This window comes from Anarhichas minor, unplaced genomic scaffold, assembly GCF_050575085.1.
Source record: "Anarhichas minor isolate MPS153535 unplaced genomic scaffold, ASM5057508v1 ptg000024l, whole genome shotgun sequence".
NCBI lineage: Eukaryota > Metazoa > Chordata > Actinopteri > Perciformes > Anarhichadidae > Anarhichas > Anarhichas minor.
Genome location: NW_027466470.1, coordinates 9432791 through 9452210, shown reverse-complemented (window position 1 = coordinate 9452210; position 19420 = coordinate 9432791). Strand labels below are relative to the sequence as shown.

Below are 19420 nucleotides of genomic sequence, written 5' to 3'. Positions count from 1 at the left end.
AAAAGTTTTATTGCGAAATCAGATTTTATTTTTTTACTCAAAGAAAAATACGTTACAATGAAAAACAAGATCATTTTAATTGGTATATTTTGAAGCGGGACAGGCAAATGAATTGTGAATTAAAACCAAAATGAAGCCTTGATTCTGTTTTACAGATTATTATTACAGAGGTTATCATTCTGTAAATACAAACAGCATCGATCTCTGTAAACAAGTGTTTTAACAAAATAAAATGATGGGTAACCGTATGTTTTCATTATTAAGGGCAATGTTTATGGTAAACTTCAGGTTGCATTGATCCATGTTTTCTCTATAAGGAGAAACTGAAATGTTGTGACAAGTGTCGTCTCACTAAATGTCGACAGTTTTGAGGTCAACCAGTTGGAAAATGGTATTAATGTTGGCTCAGTGTGTTTATGGCTTCTGAACATCTATTACGAGGCTGCAGTAAAGGCTCAGTTCACTCAAACAGTTCTCACTGTGAGGTCCATCCAGCAGCTGTTCAGCTCTTTTTCTAATCATCGGTTGATGTTCACTTTAAAGACTTATTGTCCATTAAAGTTGAGATTGGAAGTTCATTGTTTTCCTTAAACTATTTCTAAGGGTAAAAAAAAAAATCTACTTTCAATCCCAACATCGTCTTCCAGTTATTTTTCAAACCGCAGCAGATCAGAAAATAGAAAGTCTTCCTGTAATTTGGGTGAACTGGCCCTTAAAAAAGAAAAAGAATCATCCCAAGACTCAGAGGCTGTTTCATAGTAAAAAGTAGTTCTACACATTTTGGGGAATGCACTCTTTTGACAAGAGCTTGATGAGATTGATACCTCTCATGTTCGTGTGTTGAATACGGAACAAGTCAGGAAGTGATTAGCTTATAAAGACTGGAAGCATGGCGGAGTCCAAACTTTAATCACTTACTGGACTCTTGTTAAATAGCGAGCTTTAGATGTGTAGTTATGTATATACACATGTGTATTGAGAGCCAGACGAGCCGTCTCCTCCGGATCTAGCTTCATATTCAACACATGAACATGAGTGGCATCGAGTTTCTCATCTAACTCTCTGCAAGAAAACAAGTGCATTAAAACTATTCCTTTAAGTAAAATATGTACAGGATACTATCAAAGTTTAGTCATCCGATCATGTTTACTTAAAAAAATATCACCATCTTATAATATATGTGTAATAAAGGGTGTTTTCCTTAATTTAGCTTTTCAGACGTGACCAATTAAAGATGAGCTAAACTCAGATGTGTCCTGTTCCGTGTAAAACAGACAGATATAAATGTAACATAGCTAAAGCCACAGATAAGTGAGAGAGCAGTTTAGTGACCGCAGTCAAGAGGACTTACTAACCAAAGTCAAAGGTGCCAAAAAACAAAAGGGAGTGTGGTCTTCAGCATAATCATATCACCGTATCTTGTATAGCATCATCATCATTACTTGGCTTACTCCTATAAAAACATCTCAGAGCTTCTGTGTCTGCCTTCGTTCTCACACTGAAAACCAGATGAAATGTGTCGGGGGGGGGGGGGGGGGGCAGTCCCGTCACACATTAAACTCTGGCGTCATCCTAACAGGTTTGGCTGCTGAAAGGCAAATTTCAAATATGCAGGATTTTACAGCAACAGTGATTACTTTGGTATTAGTGCATAGGTGCAGTTCTAGATACCAGAGCTGTAATAATATGAGGAATATGTACACATTCTGTGATATATATATATATATATTAACTTAAGTCATGGTTAGCTCGACACGGAGCCTCTTAGCGGAGGACACGCTGCCTGTTGTCCTCCAGGAGACTCTTCAGTCTCTTCAGCCTGTGCTAACCACCAGGGACGAGACCGTCAGTTTAAACAACAAGTAATCGTCCGTCGGACTGAAGACGGACACGCTGGCCGGCCGTAAACCAGCTCCATGTCTCCTCCTGGTGGACCGCAGTGTGAAAGGAGCTCTCGTGTCTCCCAAATGTGCAAAAGTTTTAAGTCACAGACTCGCGTAGGTCAGACTGAAGAACAGACCGTCCTCCTCCAAGTGATTCTGATTGAGTGCCTTTAATCTGCAAGATAAATCAATTGTTATCAGTCAGATGAATCAAATACACCCAAATGCATCCTGACACCTACTTAAGAGAATAGTAAAAGGCTTGATGTCAAGAGTTAGACGATCAGCCAGCAGCTGCTTATCTTAGCTTAGCACAAAGACTGGAAACAGCTAGCCTGGCTCTGTCCAAAGGCGTTAAAATCTTTGGTATGTCAAACATGTCACTTCATTTTCATTCAATTCAGACAAAAACACTGGAAGACAACTACCTTTATCTTGTGAATCCTCTTTGATCTTGCAGCAGCATCTAAAAGAGAACCTTTTGAGATAAAAAGAACCAACATCAGACGGTTTTCTTGACACAATCTCGGGTGTGTATTTTGAGACGACATTGCTGCAAACACAACAGCACCAACAGCGTTTGTCTCATGTTACCTGTGACGGTTCGATCACCAGCCAGCGCTCGGTGCTCTTCTGCATGTCCTGTCCGCTCAGAGGCTCCCGCAGCCGGATCTTAACCTCAACACGACCGCCTGTGGCTTTACGACCGTCCATCACCTGACAACAGAGACACTAAGTAGAGCTCCTCCTCTCGATCAGCTTCGTCTCGTGTTGTCTTCGATCTAACTCACCTCTACGATCTCCCTGATTTCACTCTGCGACTCCAGCTTCTCCAGCTTCAGGTGGGCCGTCCCGATCGGCTTGTCGCTCCGCAAGAAACCGCTGTGAGACGAAACACGGCGTCACTGAACAACACACAGCTGGTTTTTTCCCTACTTACATAAATTACATGTTTTAGTCCCGCAACTAAAATGTGGGAAACTACCTTACAGCTGGCTGACACACCGCTGCTATATTGTATTATATATTGTGTTTTTCGCATTCTCTCCTTCCACTCAAGCAGGAAAATCCACTTGCAGCAAGGGCTAAACATTTGTAACATTAATATTTCAGGGTTCTTATGTCTAAATAAACACTGAAAAGTTCAATTGTACCAAAACATGTTGCTGTAAAAGAACGTTTTGGAGTTTTGTTTTGGTAAAAAACACAAATAAATAGCTCTACTTCAACGGGACGTGCTGATGTGATTTTGCAAACATCTTTTTTTTGTATGTATTTTTATTTTTTTCCACCGAAGCTTCCACTCCTAAGATTTGAGCCACAGATTTAGAGAAAAACATCACGTTCTGTGACAGCGAACCAGCTGCGGCGGCGGATCACCAAACTGCAGCTGCGTGAGGTCGATTCCCTGCAGCGGGAGCAGCTGTGTGTGACTCACCCTTTGTGCAGCAGCTCCAGCTTGAGGCCTTTAGACGTCACCACCCTCCTGAAGCCGCGGTGGTTCCGATTGATCGACAGGGTGAAGCTCTGGTTGTATTCTTAGTTTGAAAGAGATCACAGATGAAATGAAACTTCACATGGAGAGATATATACGAAATATGTGAAAACCTACTCGGCAATAAACCTGATCGTTATTCTCCATATACATCTGTTTGCATCTTTGTTTTTATTTAAACATCACCGCAGCAGATCCTCGTCGTTCATACGAATATATGAGCCCCACACATCTACAGCGATGTTGTTCGTGTCTCACCTGGGGAGTTCGTGTTCTTGATGACAGCTGTTTTGTGTTTCTGCGGCTGCTCCTGTCGACAACAACACAGACACCAAACACTTTAAGGAGAGAAGTCGCCTGTTTGAATGAGAACTAGAAACGATGGGCAGTGTGAGTCTCTTACCGCGCTGGGGTAGGGGAAGTCGAACTTCACGTATGCATCCAGATCGTTTGTTTGAATTCCTGAAGGAGAAAGAGAAAGTTTACGACAAAGCGTCAACCAGTACGAGCTTTTGCAAGAAGGTTTTGGTTAACGACAGAAGGCCAAAATGACATAAAGCTAAAAGTCTATTTTAGTGTCACTTGAAACTATAATACATGATGAAAATAACTGTTGACTTCCTATACGATTTGAATCAAGATTTGCTTTTCAAGTGTTTTCAGAAGCATTTATTTCAGTATTTGCAGACGCCATGTGGACTTGCTGTACAGTATATGAAGCCTGGTTGATAAATGTTTTGGTTTTTACCACTAGGAGCAGGAAGGTTCATCCCTTTGACGATGACAACAACCATGTCGGTGCTGCTCAGGTCTGGAAATATCCTGAAAGGAAGAGTAAGAAGGAACGAAAGCATGAAAAGAAAGATAAATAGATGAGTGATTTATTGCATCCACTGTAAATACAAACCGAGTAAAGTCAGACATGCTTCAAATTGCTTCGGTGAATTTAATAACGTGGCCAAGGAGTGTATATATTTAAACATTTTAAATATCTAAACAAGGCATCTTTGACTCTACCCCTGGCACTGCAAGCTTCTATTTTTTTCAAACCTTTATAACTAATAATGAATGAGAGCTGGTGAGAATCCTTGCAGTGCAACACCTACCTGACAGTGTGAAATGATCTCTCCTCAAAGTGATGCTTAGGAGGAGGCAGACCTCTGGACTGAGCCAGCTTCAGCACCTCCAGACTCTTCTTACAACTCTCCGCCATCTTCTCAAACCTACACACACACGCACACACACACACACACACACACACAGACACACACACGAGGAGGAAACATCTTTGAGAAATCAGTCGACTCTACGTGGGGACTTTATAACATCCTTCTGTTGTAGTTCACTGTGTGATTTGAATACATAATCGATTTGTTTTTACATTTTATAGACTACATGATTGAATAATTGTAGAGAGTGGATCATCCATTTAATCCCAGTAGATAAACAGTCTTATTGTTCGTGTAAATAGTTGCACAGGAAGCTTACTTTGTTGTTTCCGTGACGTTCCCCAGGTGAGTGAACTGCTTAGAGTGAGTCATACATTTCTAACGAAAGAGGAGGAAAAAGAACCGACGTCAGATATCAAGGAAAATGAATAAGAAGAGTGCGGAGCAACGAGACAGAGAGTAGAAAAGCTAAATCTCATATATAAATATCAGAGAGCTGACATATTTGGATTCTGGAGAGATTAAAGTGTCTTCTGGTCGATGGGAAACCTGAATATGATGAAGTCTACTCAGGTATTACTACATTAAAAAGGTAAATACATTAACAAAATAAAATGTAATGATACTTGACATCAGTATCTGAGAGTTCTGCTGTTATTAACATAAATGTAACGTTGTTAATATAATCCATATCTTATCACCATGTAATCTCTGTTTCTATTCTGTTTCCTTCTGCTGCTAGTTTCTTACAATGACCAGATTAACGCATGACGATGATAAACATCAGTCTTATTATCATCCTGCACTAACTGAACATGACGCTCTTGAACACTTCACACTTTGGAATCAACCTTTTTATTTTGGACGATAACATTTTCTAAAAATCATTGAGGTAAGAATTTGGTGATTTGAGAAATGTACATTCATCCAAATTCAAACATGAGCTAATGGGTGATTTTACCTCGTACTGCTCTTTGAGGATCTTGGCCAGCTGTGTGTAAAGCTGCTCGGCCTTCTCTGAGATCTGCACGTCGCTGTGATGAACCAGGATGAAGTCCTCGTCTTCGTCACCAGGGGGCGACGGCACCTACAGGAAACAGAACGGAGAGGTCAGCCATGTGTTCACATCAGACATGAACATCTGTAAATGTTGCCAGACGATACTATGACTTTCTATATGACATACAATCTAATACTTTTAGAACTAATACTATACTACTGTAGGACTGTTTATTACCTTTTGAATTACTCTTTATGATCTACTATAACTAGAATATTCTATGACATACTATGACTTTGTATACATCGGTTTTTATGCCATACGACAAATTATCATATGACGTTCTTAGCTACTGACACAAAAACAAGTAAAAACTTTGTCAACAATGTAACAAAACAGTCACAATAATCACAATACTCTCATCAAAGCTCATTTTGTTCTGAGAGAATAAGATCTATTTCTAACACCGAGCCGGGTCGAGGTAAATCATAAATGGATTCATTTGCAGAGTAAATTGCCCGTCGGCTCACCGCGCTAATGTCCACAGTCCTGCCGCTGCGTGCGGCCTCGATCATGGGTTCGAAGCCCTTGGCGGTGCGGAGGAAGATCTTGGCCTGCTCCATGTCGTTCTTCTGCTTTGCCTGCAGAGCCGCCTTCATGTACTGCTTCTTCCTGCCCTCCAGAAACTCAAGCTGCTGACCCGCTGCAGGACGAAGAGAGACAGAAAGTAAACCGAATGTTGTTTTTGTTCTTGTCTGGACATTTGATACATTATTAGCATCGGGGCTGCAACTAATAATTATATTCATTATTGATTAAGCTGACAATTCCAATTTGCTTTATGCTCTTGTACAATTTAAACTCACATCTGACCGCAAATCATCACTTTTGAGAAGCTGGAATCAGAGAATATTTGAATTGTTTGCTTAAAAAATAACAAACAATCGACTAATCCATTAATGAACTAATCTTTGCCGCTCTAATAAGTATTGTTGCGTGTGTGCATTTCCTATTGTTCATTTCAGTCATGTTAATTGGTGTGTTATTTGTTTTCTTTTATATTAAAACTAATAAACTAACACCTGAAGGTGATTGAAGTGTAGAGTTTTGTTGATTTTGTCCATCTTACTACTATACTACTTTCATCAACATTTACTGCCACAGAGTTACAATCCCTTGAACTCATGATTTTCATGGTCACAGAAATGAAAGAGACTTCTGTGACCTGCGGACGGACCTGATAGTGAAAGCCCTCCCCTGGTGGCTGTTCCGTCAGGTGAAGCTGACGGAGTCCTCTTCCGTCCTTGCCCTGCAGTGGGGACGTCCAACATGAGCTTCTTTGGCTCTTCTGGCTTCGACTGCAACAAACACAAAACACCGCATCAATAAAAGGTTTTGTATAAAATATGTAAAGTGCTGCTGATAGCCCACCTCTTCCTCCTCATCTTCTTCTTCATTCGCCATTTCGGCATCATCAGTGGAGGAAAGCTTATCTGCTGCCTCCAGAGCAGCAATGAATCCCTGCTCCGCTCCCGTCTCCTTCTGGCCCGGGATTGGAGGAAAACCTGAATAACAAAACTAATTTAATTTGTAATTTAGACCGGCATTACAGTTCTGAAACGCTACGTTCTAGATTTACTCTTTTGGTCGAGTACTGGCTCACTGACAGCTGTTATAAGTGATACAGTACAAAGTCACACCCCAGGACTACAAAACTGGAAAACTAAAATTCAAATTAATTTTTGTGGAACCATAAAATGAAATGTAAATTACATTCAACTCTAAAAAAAGACTAATGAGAAAAGAATCTCACCAGGGGGAACCGGCAGCTCCTCAAAGTTGACCTCTTTTCCTGCTTTGTGAGCTCGGATGGCACTCTGGTATTGCTGCAGGAGGAGAGAAGTTCAATATCTTTAATATCTTTAAAACGCTGCCGTGATGAGGTAAAAAAAGAAACGATCTGTTGCTGTAGTGCAAGAAATGGAGCGTTTTTAAGAATGGTGCCAATACTGTTTTGTCCATTCCTGGTAATGCCTGTACTGGTTTTCTTTATTCATACCCACAGACATTATCATACCATTATTATACTTTATCATACTTTATATTTCCTATTGCCTAAACTTAAACTACACTTCACCGATGAAAACTGATTATTTTGTTACAATGTGCCAGTTTCATTCTATTTACTAGACGTGTGACTGATAGATAACCGGGCACAACAGAGCCTGACAGTATCAGCAGTAGAGTTCTGTCGATGTAGACACATCAGGAGGAGAGTCTCTCCTCGTACCTTGGCGATCCGGTCGTGCATTCGGGCCTTGCGGTCGTCTCCGCCGGCTTTGGCCTGATTGGACGCCTCCACGTACTTGGCCCGTCTCTGCTCGAGAGCCTCCAGCACGTCTTTGGGAGCCGAAGGGGCGGCGGCTGAGGGCAACAATGTTTTCTCAGTATTGACTTCAGAAATAAATAAATTAGACTAAGAACTTGACTCAGAACTGTGGAGGTGATTTGGTTGGGAGTCAAAAAGTTGTTTTGATTCCCTTGTACTGATGTGTGTGTAATATAGAGCAAAAGAGCCGCGCGTTCTCTTCTCTTTGACGTCACCTCTGATGTTTAGCCTCAAGCTCACATTAGCTGATCGATATTAAATACTGCTAAGAGAAGTAAGAACTGCACGACTGGTTAAAAAGGAACTTGAGCCATTGCAGCAACACAAGCGTGACAATATTACTACCTGGAGCGGCTGTAACCAGTTGGGCGACATCTATGTTTTGCCTTGAGGGAGTTTCCCTCACTGGAGCAGAGCCTCCACCTGTCGCTGAAATACAACAACACGGCATAAATGAAAACACGCAGAAGCAGATACAACAGCTTTCTGTCCAGAGAAACGACCGACTTGTTTATTCCTTCTGCATGTCACCTTGAAACTTCTGTTTTTAAAAGAGCTGTATAAATAACGTTTGCATGGTTGTGCATTCTCCACTTCTCTCACGTTATACCAGTGTTGCTCACCCTGTGGAGACGGAGGAAGGCCACCCAGGTCAACTGCTTGGCCCTTATCCAACGCCTCAATCGCCGCATCGAACTTCTGCAACACAAAGTACAGCAAACCCAAACTCTCAGACAGAACGATGGTCTTTGTCTACTTCCAAATTGTTGGCATGTTTCACATTCTTGAGAGGGAAATCCTGCAACAGGCCCAGACAACAGAGCGCACAATTTATTTTTCTTTAGCAAGCATCAGGTTAAAAACACAACAGTGCGTCTGTTGTCACACATGCAGCTGCTGCTACATTCCTACAGCAGAAACTTGCTCTGCAGAGCAAAATAGTTTGGATGTTCGCTTCCAGTTGCAGCAGACACAAGGCTTTATTCTGTATTTAGCTTGTAGTGAAAAATAGAGACAGGATCAAGACAGTTGTAGCTCAGCAACTATATGATTAACAAGTGAAAGACTATAGCGATGATTGTATGTTGTCAAGAATGTCACACTGGTTGCCTGCATAAGTTTGTAAAAATCATTGAAACCATTTTATTTGGCTCAAAGTTTGTTTTTTGTCTTGAAATTTCAAAAACAAAAGAAAATATCCGACAGATTCTACAAGGAAGTTGTCAGGTAACACTACTTGTCATCTATTGAGCACATTTCCCCCACACAGTAATGTGAACACCATGTGAAAACTAAATGATTCACTGTGAGTAAAATGCTGGCACACAACACAGAAACCCAGGAAAAAAAATGTATACGAGCAGTGTTTTGGATAAATTTGAATATCCTATATATAAAAAAAGGGATTCAAATTTATTCAAAACACTGCCGATACAAATTCCTGCACAGGAGACACTGTCTTGGTGTGAAACAAATGACTGAGTGTTGTGGTCTCTCTACTCACCTTGCTGGTCTTGAAGTACAGCCGGGCTTGCTCCACATCTCCCTGCTTCTTGGCTGTCAGAGCTGCCATCTTGTATTCTTTCTGCCTCTCCAAAAGCAACGTCTTGGTCGACTCGTTCGCTGTGGATTCACGAGGACAGAACAAAATGACACAGTGAAAAACTCACATTCACTCTATATCAAGGAGCTCACAACGTAAAGGCGTACTGGATGAAACGTGTGCTGGAATACATTACGAGGAATCAGATGAAAGATCAAAGTATGAATTGAGGTCTGGATTATTTAAAGTAATGCACGAATATTTAACCAACTAGTCTCAAATTGAGGGCCAAACAATGAATTGGGGTTGTGCTGAATGTATACTTTCTCTAATATCCTATATGTTCACTGATATAACTTTGTGTAATCCATCTCACACGGACCATCTGTGGGACTGGTCTGAGGCTGGACGGCAGCTTCCTCCGTCTGCTCCTCCGGAGATGGGACGGCGCTCAGACTGAGCAGGGCGGCAGAGGACGACTGCTCCTCTTCACTGCTGGGGGCGAGGATCTCCGGTACGGCAGGCGTGGCCTCCGACTCCCCCTGCTGATCTGAAGGAGGGGGTTCAGACGACGAGGGTACGGGGGGAGCTGGTCGATGAGGAACAGCAGGCCGAGAGGCGGCACTCGGGGCTCCAGTGGCAACAGGAGGAGGGATCTCCGCCTCGTTCACGGGTCTCCCTTTTTTAATACCCGCCAACATCGACTCCAGAGTCTGTAGAGAGCAACAATAACAATCTGCAATTGTATATGTTAATTCATACAATGAATCGGTAGCGAGACAACCTTTATTAAGGGTTATTAAACTGTAACCAATGGCTTTATTAATGGTAGTTAATCATTTACTAATGCTTTATAGATTAATTATAAACTATTCATAAGAACAACTTTTGAAAATGCAGAATTGATGGCTAATTAGAGAGTGAGAGACCCGTGAACGTGTGTAAATATATAAACATTGTATACCTGTTATTGGCCTTCCACTGATAAAGCATAGGCAAAGTATTTAGTCACCATAATAAAGTCATGGGTTACAATTTATAAGCCCTAATTAGAAACTTTTACCAAAGAATCCGGTGAAAATGTTTTGTGACATTTGGAAATCATAAGACAACAATTCATAAGACAATACTGTAAAATGTAATTCTGCACCGTGACCACGTAACGTGTCATCCGGCAGTAGTTTTGCTCACCTTCAGGCCGCGATCGTATCTCCTGACTTTGGAGGTCTCGCCTGCAGTTTTGGCGTTTTGCAAGGCCGTCTTGTACATGAAAGCTCTCTCCTCCAGGGTGTGCTGGAGGCTGCCCGGAGCTGCTGAGGAGACCTTCACGTCCTGCTGCTTCACCAAAAACAACAGGCAGGTACTGTCAACGTGATCTGAAAACAGCTGGTAAATCTACGCTAAAGGTCAATAAATTACTCAGAACTGGGTGTTGAGAAAGTGTTTACCACAGATAAATAAAAAGAGGGAATAACATTTCAACACATCTATATCTTATCTTTAATCACTGGTTTAAAATACTGCACACAAAGTATTACAAGTATATAAGGAAATGTGTTACAGGAATGCACATACTTACTAGAAAGAGTGGGAAACGTAAATCTCAAATTTTGTAAACCAGCAGAGGGCAAGGAGTACAGTACGTCAGCCCTTTCCTGTGACTGACGATAGTTTAAGCTTCGACACATATTTTGATGGCTGCTGGTGTCAAGTTAATGGCAGGCAGCAATGTTTATTGTACCTGCGTCACTGGCGACTCTGGTGTTTCAGCTTGAGAAGGGGTGGCAGAGGATGTGGAGCAAACAGGTACGGCATTCTCAGCTTCCTCCTCACCCACCACTTCCTGTAGCTCTGCCTGAAGGGGAAAAAAACACAGCAACTGATCAACAGCCAACTCAGATTGTTTACACGCAAGGCTGGACTACAGACGTGTGAGACAAGTTTTCCGTTCGTTAAGACATGCAGCTGTTTGACAAATGAAAGTGAACTGTGAACCAACATGTGATGAAATTTAGGCCCTTCAAATCAATGAATAAACAACAATTAACAGACTAATTAAACTGGAATGTTAGGAGTATTACCATAGTTACTGTGGTATTTGCACAGGCATTTATTCAGCATTATTTTTACATACATGCCTACCAGGTGAGGTTGGGTTTTGTATTTCCTCCGGTTTATGGTTCATAAGGTGGACCTCTGATGGTCATCACAGCAGGTTACAACATGTACACCTGACTCTGTCAAGCTCAACTTTGCAACGAAAAAGAGCTGGTTCAGCTCCAGTTGTTTAACTAGGTTGGGTGGAGGATCAGCGCCTGGATCAATTGGCCCATATCTTTGTTGAAATATCATCTTTATGGCTACAAAATCACTTTAACGATTCAGTTCATCAAGAATTAAAAGGACTTAAGTTCCAGTTCTCAGATCGTTGCACTAGCTTCCTGGTCTCCTCCCACACGCCGCCATAAATTAAATATGTTGACACTGGGATTGCTCTGGGGATTATTGTAACTACTCCTTACATGAACCAATGTAGTGGCAAATTCATCAACGCTTTAGGATACCAAAGACACTAAGACATGATATTCTCCCTCTGTGTGAAAATGGTTGTTTGGCGACCCAATAAAATAAAAAGCCGAGATAAAAAAGATGCAAAGTATTAAAATAAGTCTATATTTGTTAATTCTGCTGTTGCAACATGAAGTAACTCTGTACCACTGTTTTTACAACATAGTTATTTCACATCAATAACTCTCCTATACTTGGGTATCCACCATTTACAAGCTCACAGTGAGTGTGTGAAGGCAACACGACTTTTAAATCTCGTAGCCGAAGGCCAAAAGGCCCAGAGGCAGTACAGTTCTCTTTTCGATGGCTCTACTGTTGGTTGTTGGGTTTGTACAGCTACTTGTATTGATTCCAGTGTATTTAAAACGTGTGTTGGGTAAAATGGCAGCCACAAACCCTGGCATGAGACCAGAGATAATAAAACACAAAACCAACCAATAGATCTTCGTCGTCTTCCAGGTCACTGTCATCTTCATCGTCATCGACATCTTTCATACACTCGTCAGCCATTTTTGCGATGTCTTCCATGGGCAGTGGGCCTACGACACAAACATAATGACTTGTATCGCACTGGGTTTGTGGGTGAGATCAACAACATATATTACATGAGGATGTAATAATACAAATGGAAATAGAGCCTAAAGAGCATAACCACTTTCCCAGGATGATAAATATGGAGAAAGATTTTATGGTCACGTTGTTGCAGGAGGTTTTCAGCAACATAGCTGGATCATAATATACTATATGGTCAAAAGGAAGTGGATACAAAAGGATATGTCCACACACACACACACACACACACACACACACACACACACACACACACACACACACACACACACACACACACACACACACACACACACACACACACACACACCTTGTGCAGGAGCTGAATACAAAATATACATGTTTGAGGAAGGGCCTTTCCCCTTTTCACAGCTGCACAGAGACAGGTCCATAAGGAAACGGTTTGGTGTTGAAGAACTTGTTTGGCTTGTGCAGATTCTTGACCTCAACCCCATCCAACACCCTCGAGACAGGATACAGGTCTGGCCCCGTATCCTATCTCGATGTGTTTGTACCCTTCACTAATAAGAGGGCTTGTCTACAGGACTTTTGAACTCACTTTTCCCCTTCTGCTTGGCTCTCCCTCCCGCCGCAGCTTTATTGCCAGTAATAGCGGCAAGTTCCGCCTCCAAGTCCGGGTCGTCCACATTCCCCTCCGTGCCCATCATCATCTCCTCCGGGTCCAGGTCTACAAACAGACCCATCTGCAACCACGAAGCACGAGATCAACTTCACCTAGCTATTGTCAAGAGAAAACATCACAATAAACACCTTCCACGGTTGTTGTTGTTGTTGTTGTTGTTGTTACCTGCTTGGCTGCAGCAGCGCCCTGGCCTCTGGGCTGCGGTGCTCTCTTCTTTTTACCAAACATGATGTTGTTGTTGTTGTTGTTGTGGCTTGCTGTTTAATTAAGAAGCCCCTTAAGTGACACTCCAACGATCCCCAAACTGCAAACAGAAACACACTGAAATGATCTTCTTCCTGTCGCAATGCCTCGGACAGCAGTTATTTGAGTCATGTGAGCGGTTGTCAGTTGGCTCCCTAACAGACGGAGTGATAACGAGCTGCCCAACTGACGGCTACGTTAGCCGCGCGGCTAGCTGTTAGCTGACCATGTTTGTCGCCTCTAACAGGAAAAGTTAGTTTATAAGATATAAGACTACTGTTACTAAACATCTAGGAGAAGTGTATCCAGCTTTAAAAGCGCGGTTGTCTTTACCTGCTCATTCAGCACATCCTCAGGTTGGTTTCAGAGGAACAGTTTCATTTCTGTGGTTTGACATGATTTGTTTGAGTACGCATGCGCAAAGCGAGGAATCGTCCAATGCTCATTTTAAAGGTACAGTTCTCAGAAATAACCGCGAGGCGAAAGCAGGCCTGACCTCCACTGAATTGAATGAATACAATGCATGGATACATATAAGTAAAACATAAATCCATAGCTGTGTAATTTATATACAGTATAGACATCGAACTGTATATATAGTATGCAACGTGAGTACTGAACGCTAAGTACAATTAATTAGCACAAATAAACAATTTGAAATGTATATTTCATCAGCAGGACATATTTTTCTGTCAGTATGAAAGAATGTTTTTGACATCTAAGAATTATCATACTAAATTTACTTTCAGAATTAAGTCAGATTTCAGATCATAAAAAATAAACTAATCTTTGATTAAAATCTTAAAAAATAAAAGATATCTCAGAATTTCTGTCTGGTTTATTTTTTTTCAAATCTTTTTAGAGTATAATAATAGTTGTTTTTGTGCTAAATTGTTAAATTGTATATCTTAAAAACAGAGTCAAACCACTTCTTAAGTTTCATTTCTCTAAATCCTGTGAAGCATCTGGTCTTATTTCACAAACGGGAGAATAACAATGTCACAACTTCTTTGTAGACAAAGACACTTTTAATTACGCCATAATAGTATACAGAACCAGACAGATAAATGACTGTGACAAGATATACTCCTTCCATTTGACACAATATCTGACAGCTTGGGTGGAGGGATATTACAAATCCTTGTGGTTGCTGCTGAGCAGTTTGGGGTAGGACGTGCCGATGGATCGTCCATGCCGATAGACGACCAGCTCCAGCACGTACTCGTCCACTTTCACCACCACGGACGTCATCTTCTGAGTCGACATGAGGAAGATGATGGTGAAGAGAGCCACCTCAAACTCTGGACTCACACCAATGAAGCAGCCACCAACCGGCTTCACCAAACCTTTCCAGCTGAACTGCAGGTTCAGGACATGGTCATCTTCATCAGGCTGTAAAACAACGACGAAAAAAAGCTCATTTATTTTCTGCTCAGTGTGTTCAGATTCTTCATAATCCACACGAGGACACAGTATTTTCTTACTGTATCTTTCCTGTCTCTTGCTTTGTAGCCTTTGTAGTCAACATGGTCGTGTTTTTCCTGCAGGTAGAACTGGACCCAGTTGTGAAGACCCATGATCTCCTGGCCGTACTTGGTTTCTCCCACAAACACATGTTCAAACCCACAGGAATCCTCTCTGTAATAAAAAACAACAACATATTTCAAAGATTGGTTGATACAATAAACTACTGTAGAAACACTGTTTTCTTGCAGTGAACTGGTTGAAAACTACATATCTACTATTGTTTGGCCCATGCCTCTTCATATTTTTCTGTATATGACTCACAGTCAAAAAGGTTTGGCCTCCCCTGCTGTAGATGAATAAACCTGTGCTCTAACCTCCAGCATCGTGTCTTCCTTCATTACAGTATAGCTCGCCCTGCTGTTATTGTGAAACTCACCCTCCACTCCTGTCCCTGTGGTAGAGGCGGAACCAGATGTCATACAGCTGTCTCTTGAACTGCCCAGAGTCTGATGGAGACTGCCCCTTCCTGACCAGATACTGGTGAGCACACTATAAAGAAAAAACAAATAGCATGATGACATGTCAAGCTATGATCAAAGAACAGTTTCGAAGAAGAGTATAAGAAAATAGAGCATACTGATGATAAAGATAGTTGGTCAGGCTAAAGCTGTCTGTATTATGTCTGAGACTGAAAGTTCAATCTTGACCTCGGAAATAGTTCAAGTGTTTCGGACTTTTAAGCAGATATGGAGGAAAAGTCCTAAAAGTGCCATCTACATCCATAACCACTAAGCTTCCTTCCAGAATTGCTAGCAGACTGACTTTGTTTTGAGATTGTTTTGTTAACCAGCAACACTTTTGACTTGAAACTCTTATTATAAGTAAATTGCATAAAAACATATCCTAAACATATAGCCTCTTATTAGAACAGAACTGTCTGAGATCGGCCACGCCTGAGGGCCTGATCACACCTGGACCTTGTTCAACAATCAGTGGAGCTGCATATCTGCTCCCAGAGTCCGTGTTCCTGTCCCTTTGGGCCCTTGGGCTGTCTGCTGCTGGTGCTGGTGCTGGTCTGTGGTGGAGATTAACTGGTGAAACGTGACACAGCTCTGCTAAAACCTTGGTATTTAGTTTTTTCTAGTCATGGCGACTTTGTTTAGAGAACTCTTGTAAGGTTTATCTGCCATTTCTTTTATTACTATTTTTTTTCCTGCTTTATAGATGTTTAGTATTATCTTGTTGTTCTCGGTAGAATAATGGAGTTTTTATCTTGTAGCTAGTGTAGGATCTTGTTTGTTATTTTGTCCTTGGAGACCCTGACGACTTATTTGCTTCTATTTGTAGTTTTTTTTCAGTTAATCATTTTTATGTAAAATACCACTCACCTTCATGACATCGGTCTCCATCATGGAATCGATGAAGAGCCTGTTCTCTTGAAGCTCCTCGGACGTCACCTTCTCTGATACACCTGTGGACGACTCGTAGTTGTCCAGCAAGTTGATGAAATCTGCATTTAAAAAAAAACACATGCATGTTTAAATAATATTGGTGGATCTAGCAAAATAAATGCAATGTGGGGGGTGGAAACAATGAACTGCTTCTTACGTAAATATGTCTCGATGCCCTTGAGTTTGTCTTCGTTGACATATGTGAAGAGCGGCGCCCTGGCCCGGTCTCTGGCATAGTTGCTGCCCTGAGCCACATAACCTGCCCTCCCCTGAGCAAAACGCACACAAATACACAGACAGACATCAGCATGTAACTGCAAAAGGCAGGACAACTGACTGCATGGGGTTTACATGTATTACATGTATCTCTGAGTGTTTTGCATTGCAGAGAAGTGATGAAGGCAGACTTTTACTGACCTGTAGGGAAATGATGTAATCAGTCTCCGGTTTGAGGCGGTTGGTATCCAGGCGCCAGAGTTGGTTTAGCACCTCAGTGAGCTCCTCATTGGCTTCTTGACTATGAAACGGCAAAGAAAGTAAATGCAGTGAATTAAGTAGAGTAGCAGTAGACAAAACAGAAATGGTGCAATATAATAAAATTGTTTCTGACATTGAAACACATGTTTTGGAATCTCCTCAAACTAACGAGGATTTTTTTTTTCAAACATACAAGGTTACACGGTTATTTGACTGTTATTGTACAACAGGGTTGCACAAGTCTGGTGGTTCAGCTGCTGATACTTCTGTATCTCTTTCCAGACGGCAGCAGGGTGAACAGGTTGTGACTGGGGTGGGTTTTGTCTTTTAATATCCTTTTAGCTCTTCACAGGCACCTCTTCTCGACAATATCACTGATGCTCAGTAGATTGGTACTAATTATATTCTGGGCGGCTTTAATCACCCGCTTTAGAGCCCTTTTGTCCTGTGCCGTGCACATCCCATGCCAGTTTGTGTTTCCAGTCAGGATGCTTTCTATTGCTCCTTTGTAAAAGTTGACAAGAACTTGGCACAGGAATTTTTTACCTTCTTAAGTTTCCTTAAGAAATACAGCCGTTTATGAGCTTTCTTCACCAGGATGGAGATGTGTGATCACCATTCAGGTTGTTTGTGATGCTGATTCCCAGGAACTCAAAGTTGCTAACTTGCTCCACCTCGGCTCCATTCATATAGATAGAGGTGTGCATCTCTGCCTCCTTTTTTCTAAAATCAACAATCATCACACAACCCTGGGGGGCTCCGGTGTTCAACACTAGAGTGGAGGAAATCTACCAAAGTAAATGCTGTTCCTCCACAGCAGCTACTGTGACTCAGTGTCCTGCTGCACGTTGTACCCTGGGACTGTTTGTGCTTCACGGCCAGTATGAATTTGAAAGAGGTCGCTTGTTTTACCCCGACTGATGAATTCATCAGTTAAACCAATCAAATAGTGACGTTTAGTCACGTTACCCTCTTGTCAAAATGGGTTGCTTGATTAAAGTTAACAGGAAGTTGCAGAAATATACCACAACCATCCATACGACAAACTTCCGGTGACTCAGTAGATAACAGCTTGTGATTTTCTACATGTTTCTTGATTGTTATTTCACGTGTTTTATGAATGAATTACTGTGTACGTTGTTTGATAGTATAATAATAACATTGCTTGGAAGTCATAGGTCAGTTCACCCAAATCACAAAAGAAAAACGTTTCCCCATAGCTGCGTCCATGTTGGAAGTTTTGATTTTATTTAATTTTGAGGCAGCAGAAATCTCAAAACCCCTGCAAATAAAACCAGACTATCTGCCAGACTAAGTACCACTAACAGGAAAGAGGATTAATGTTTTTGTGTGTGGTGAAATTACCTTTTCAAACAAATGCAGCTACAATTTGATCTTGACATTTGTCAACTCAAACATGCGTCGAACCATATTGAGTATTGTAGATTTCAAAGGTCATCTTGCACATTGACTATTTTGTTCCTGTTTTCCTTTTAAAGCATATTAATAAAAGTCTTAGTGCATCTCATCTTTAGATTAAAACTTAGCCAATGTTGCAGGTTCTCTGACACATGAGAGCAAAATCACACATGCTTTAATTTGCAATTTTTAAATAGAGCAGCCTACAGCAGCTGGAGGTCTTCTGTTATCTTATTATTTTGTTCCCAAGGACATGTTTTGGTGGGGGGGGGGGGTTATTTGTTAGAAAACCGACAGACCAGTTGGGAAAACCATGGCTCCACAAAAAGACCCCATCTCCATCATAAAGTTACAACTGGCTCTAATCGTAGGTTGTAACAGGAGATGAAAACACGTTCGGATGCTGTTTTATGATACCACTAACACTTCCTGCCATATAAAAGAACAGCAGATGGTTGACTCATTGGGGGGGAAAAAGTTGAGTAAGAAGCAAATGACAGGAAGGAGCTCACACTAATACAGAAACTTCTCTGTTTCTGATTTAGCCCGGCTACAGTTAAGAATATCACGAGGGGGGACAGCCACACACTTTTATTGCAGCAGAGTCTGTTTCTAGTCTAGTCCTGTCCTGTTTGTGCTGTTGTGTATTTCAACCCACTCATCACAACCCCTGCAGCTCTCACATACAAACAAACACAAACTCTAATGCGCAACATCCAGACTGTACAAAACCTGCAATCTGTCTTCAGTCTGAACCAGAAATAAAACCAAAACAGACTTCACTTATTAACATCAAGAAGGACCCTGAGAAGTATTGTGATACAATTTGGCTAATATTTACATCAAATATTTTTGTCTTGAGTAGAAACAAAGCGTCGAGATTTGTTTAAAAGTGTCATTAATCAGCAAATAACAAAGAATGCACATTAAAAAAAATAAACTTTTAAAATATAAGTCATTCTGATCTATCTGCTATTTTCACCAAAGCTTACCTCCTCGCCATGACTCCGTTCAGTTGAAAAAGTTACTCTGATATCTAATCCTCTCAATAAAAAATAAACGTTTCATGCGGACAGTTATCTGAGGCGTCAATCATGACGTTT

The 19420-nt window shown here is 41.3% G+C and overlaps 2 protein-coding genes across 5 annotated transcripts; both read right to left on the bottom strand.

Annotated features, from left to right (window-relative positions):
• Positions 1-5: 5 nt before the first annotated feature.
• On the bottom strand, positions 6-13909 carry cc2d1b (coiled-coil and C2 domain containing 1B). Of its 4 annotated transcripts, none has more exons than XM_076097146.1 (26): positions 13837-13909; positions 13426-13564; positions 13177-13321; positions 12483-12586; positions 11221-11334; positions 10671-10817; positions 9862-10192; positions 9441-9559; positions 8560-8635; positions 8282-8365; positions 7838-7971; positions 7361-7433; positions 6979-7112; positions 6785-6905; positions 6078-6250; positions 5509-5634; positions 4867-4925; positions 4485-4601; positions 4127-4200; positions 3782-3840; positions 3637-3688; positions 3322-3421; positions 2675-2765; positions 2478-2600; positions 2312-2361; positions 6-2058 (listed from the first exon to the last, which is right to left on the bottom strand). In XM_076097146.1, the coding sequence occupies exons 2-25, from the start codon at positions 13486-13488 to the stop codon at positions 2350-2352; spliced, it is 2631 nt and encodes an 876-aa protein (XP_075953261.1). In that variant the 5' UTR covers positions 13489-13564; positions 13837-13909; the 3' UTR covers positions 6-2058; positions 2312-2349. The 4 variants fall into 4 exon arrangements, with proteins under 4 accessions (XP_075953261.1, XP_075953263.1, XP_075953264.1 ...); XM_076097148.1 differs by having other exon boundaries at positions 10671-10814; XM_076097149.1 differs by lacking the exon at positions 8282-8365.
• A 591-nt stretch (positions 13910-14500) lies between these two features.
• Positions 14501-19403, bottom strand: LOC142955905 (uridylate-specific endoribonuclease C). Its single transcript, XM_076097151.1, has 7 exons — positions 19310-19403; positions 16839-16938; positions 16579-16690; positions 16359-16480; positions 15407-15519; positions 14988-15141; positions 14501-14895 (listed from the first exon to the last, which is right to left on the bottom strand). The coding sequence occupies exons 1-7, from the start codon at positions 19318-19320 to the stop codon at positions 14635-14637; spliced, it is 873 nt and encodes a 290-aa protein (XP_075953266.1). The 5' UTR covers positions 19321-19403; the 3' UTR covers positions 14501-14634.
• Between the last annotated feature and the right edge of the window lie 17 nt (positions 19404-19420).

What these genes read in the sequence shown, in the direction of transcription:
- cc2d1b (XM_076097146.1), bottom strand. Translation starts at nt 13,488, where the DNA reads ATGTTTGGTAAAAAGAAGAGAGCACCGCAGCCCAGAGGCCAGGGCGCT. An exon ending in TCCTCAAAGAGCAGTACGAG is followed by an intron (nt 4,926 to 5,508) that starts GTAAAATCACCC and finishes CTCTTTCGTTAG; the next exon opens with AAATGTATGACTCACTCTAA. An exon ending in AGATCATTTCACACTGTCAG is followed by an intron (nt 4,201 to 4,484) that starts GTAGGTGTTGCA and finishes TCTTCCTTTCAG; the next exon opens with GATATTTCCAGACCTGAGCA.
- LOC142955905 (XM_076097151.1), bottom strand. An exon ending in TGGAGACCGATGTCATGAAG is followed by an intron (nt 15,520 to 16,358) that starts GTGAGTGGTATT and finishes TTTTCTTTATAG; the next exon opens with TGTGCTCACCAGTATCTGGT. An exon ending in CAAGAGACAGGAAAGATACA is followed by an intron (nt 14,896 to 14,987) that starts GTAAGAAAATAC and finishes GTTGTTTTACAG; the next exon opens with CCTGATGAAGATGACCATGT.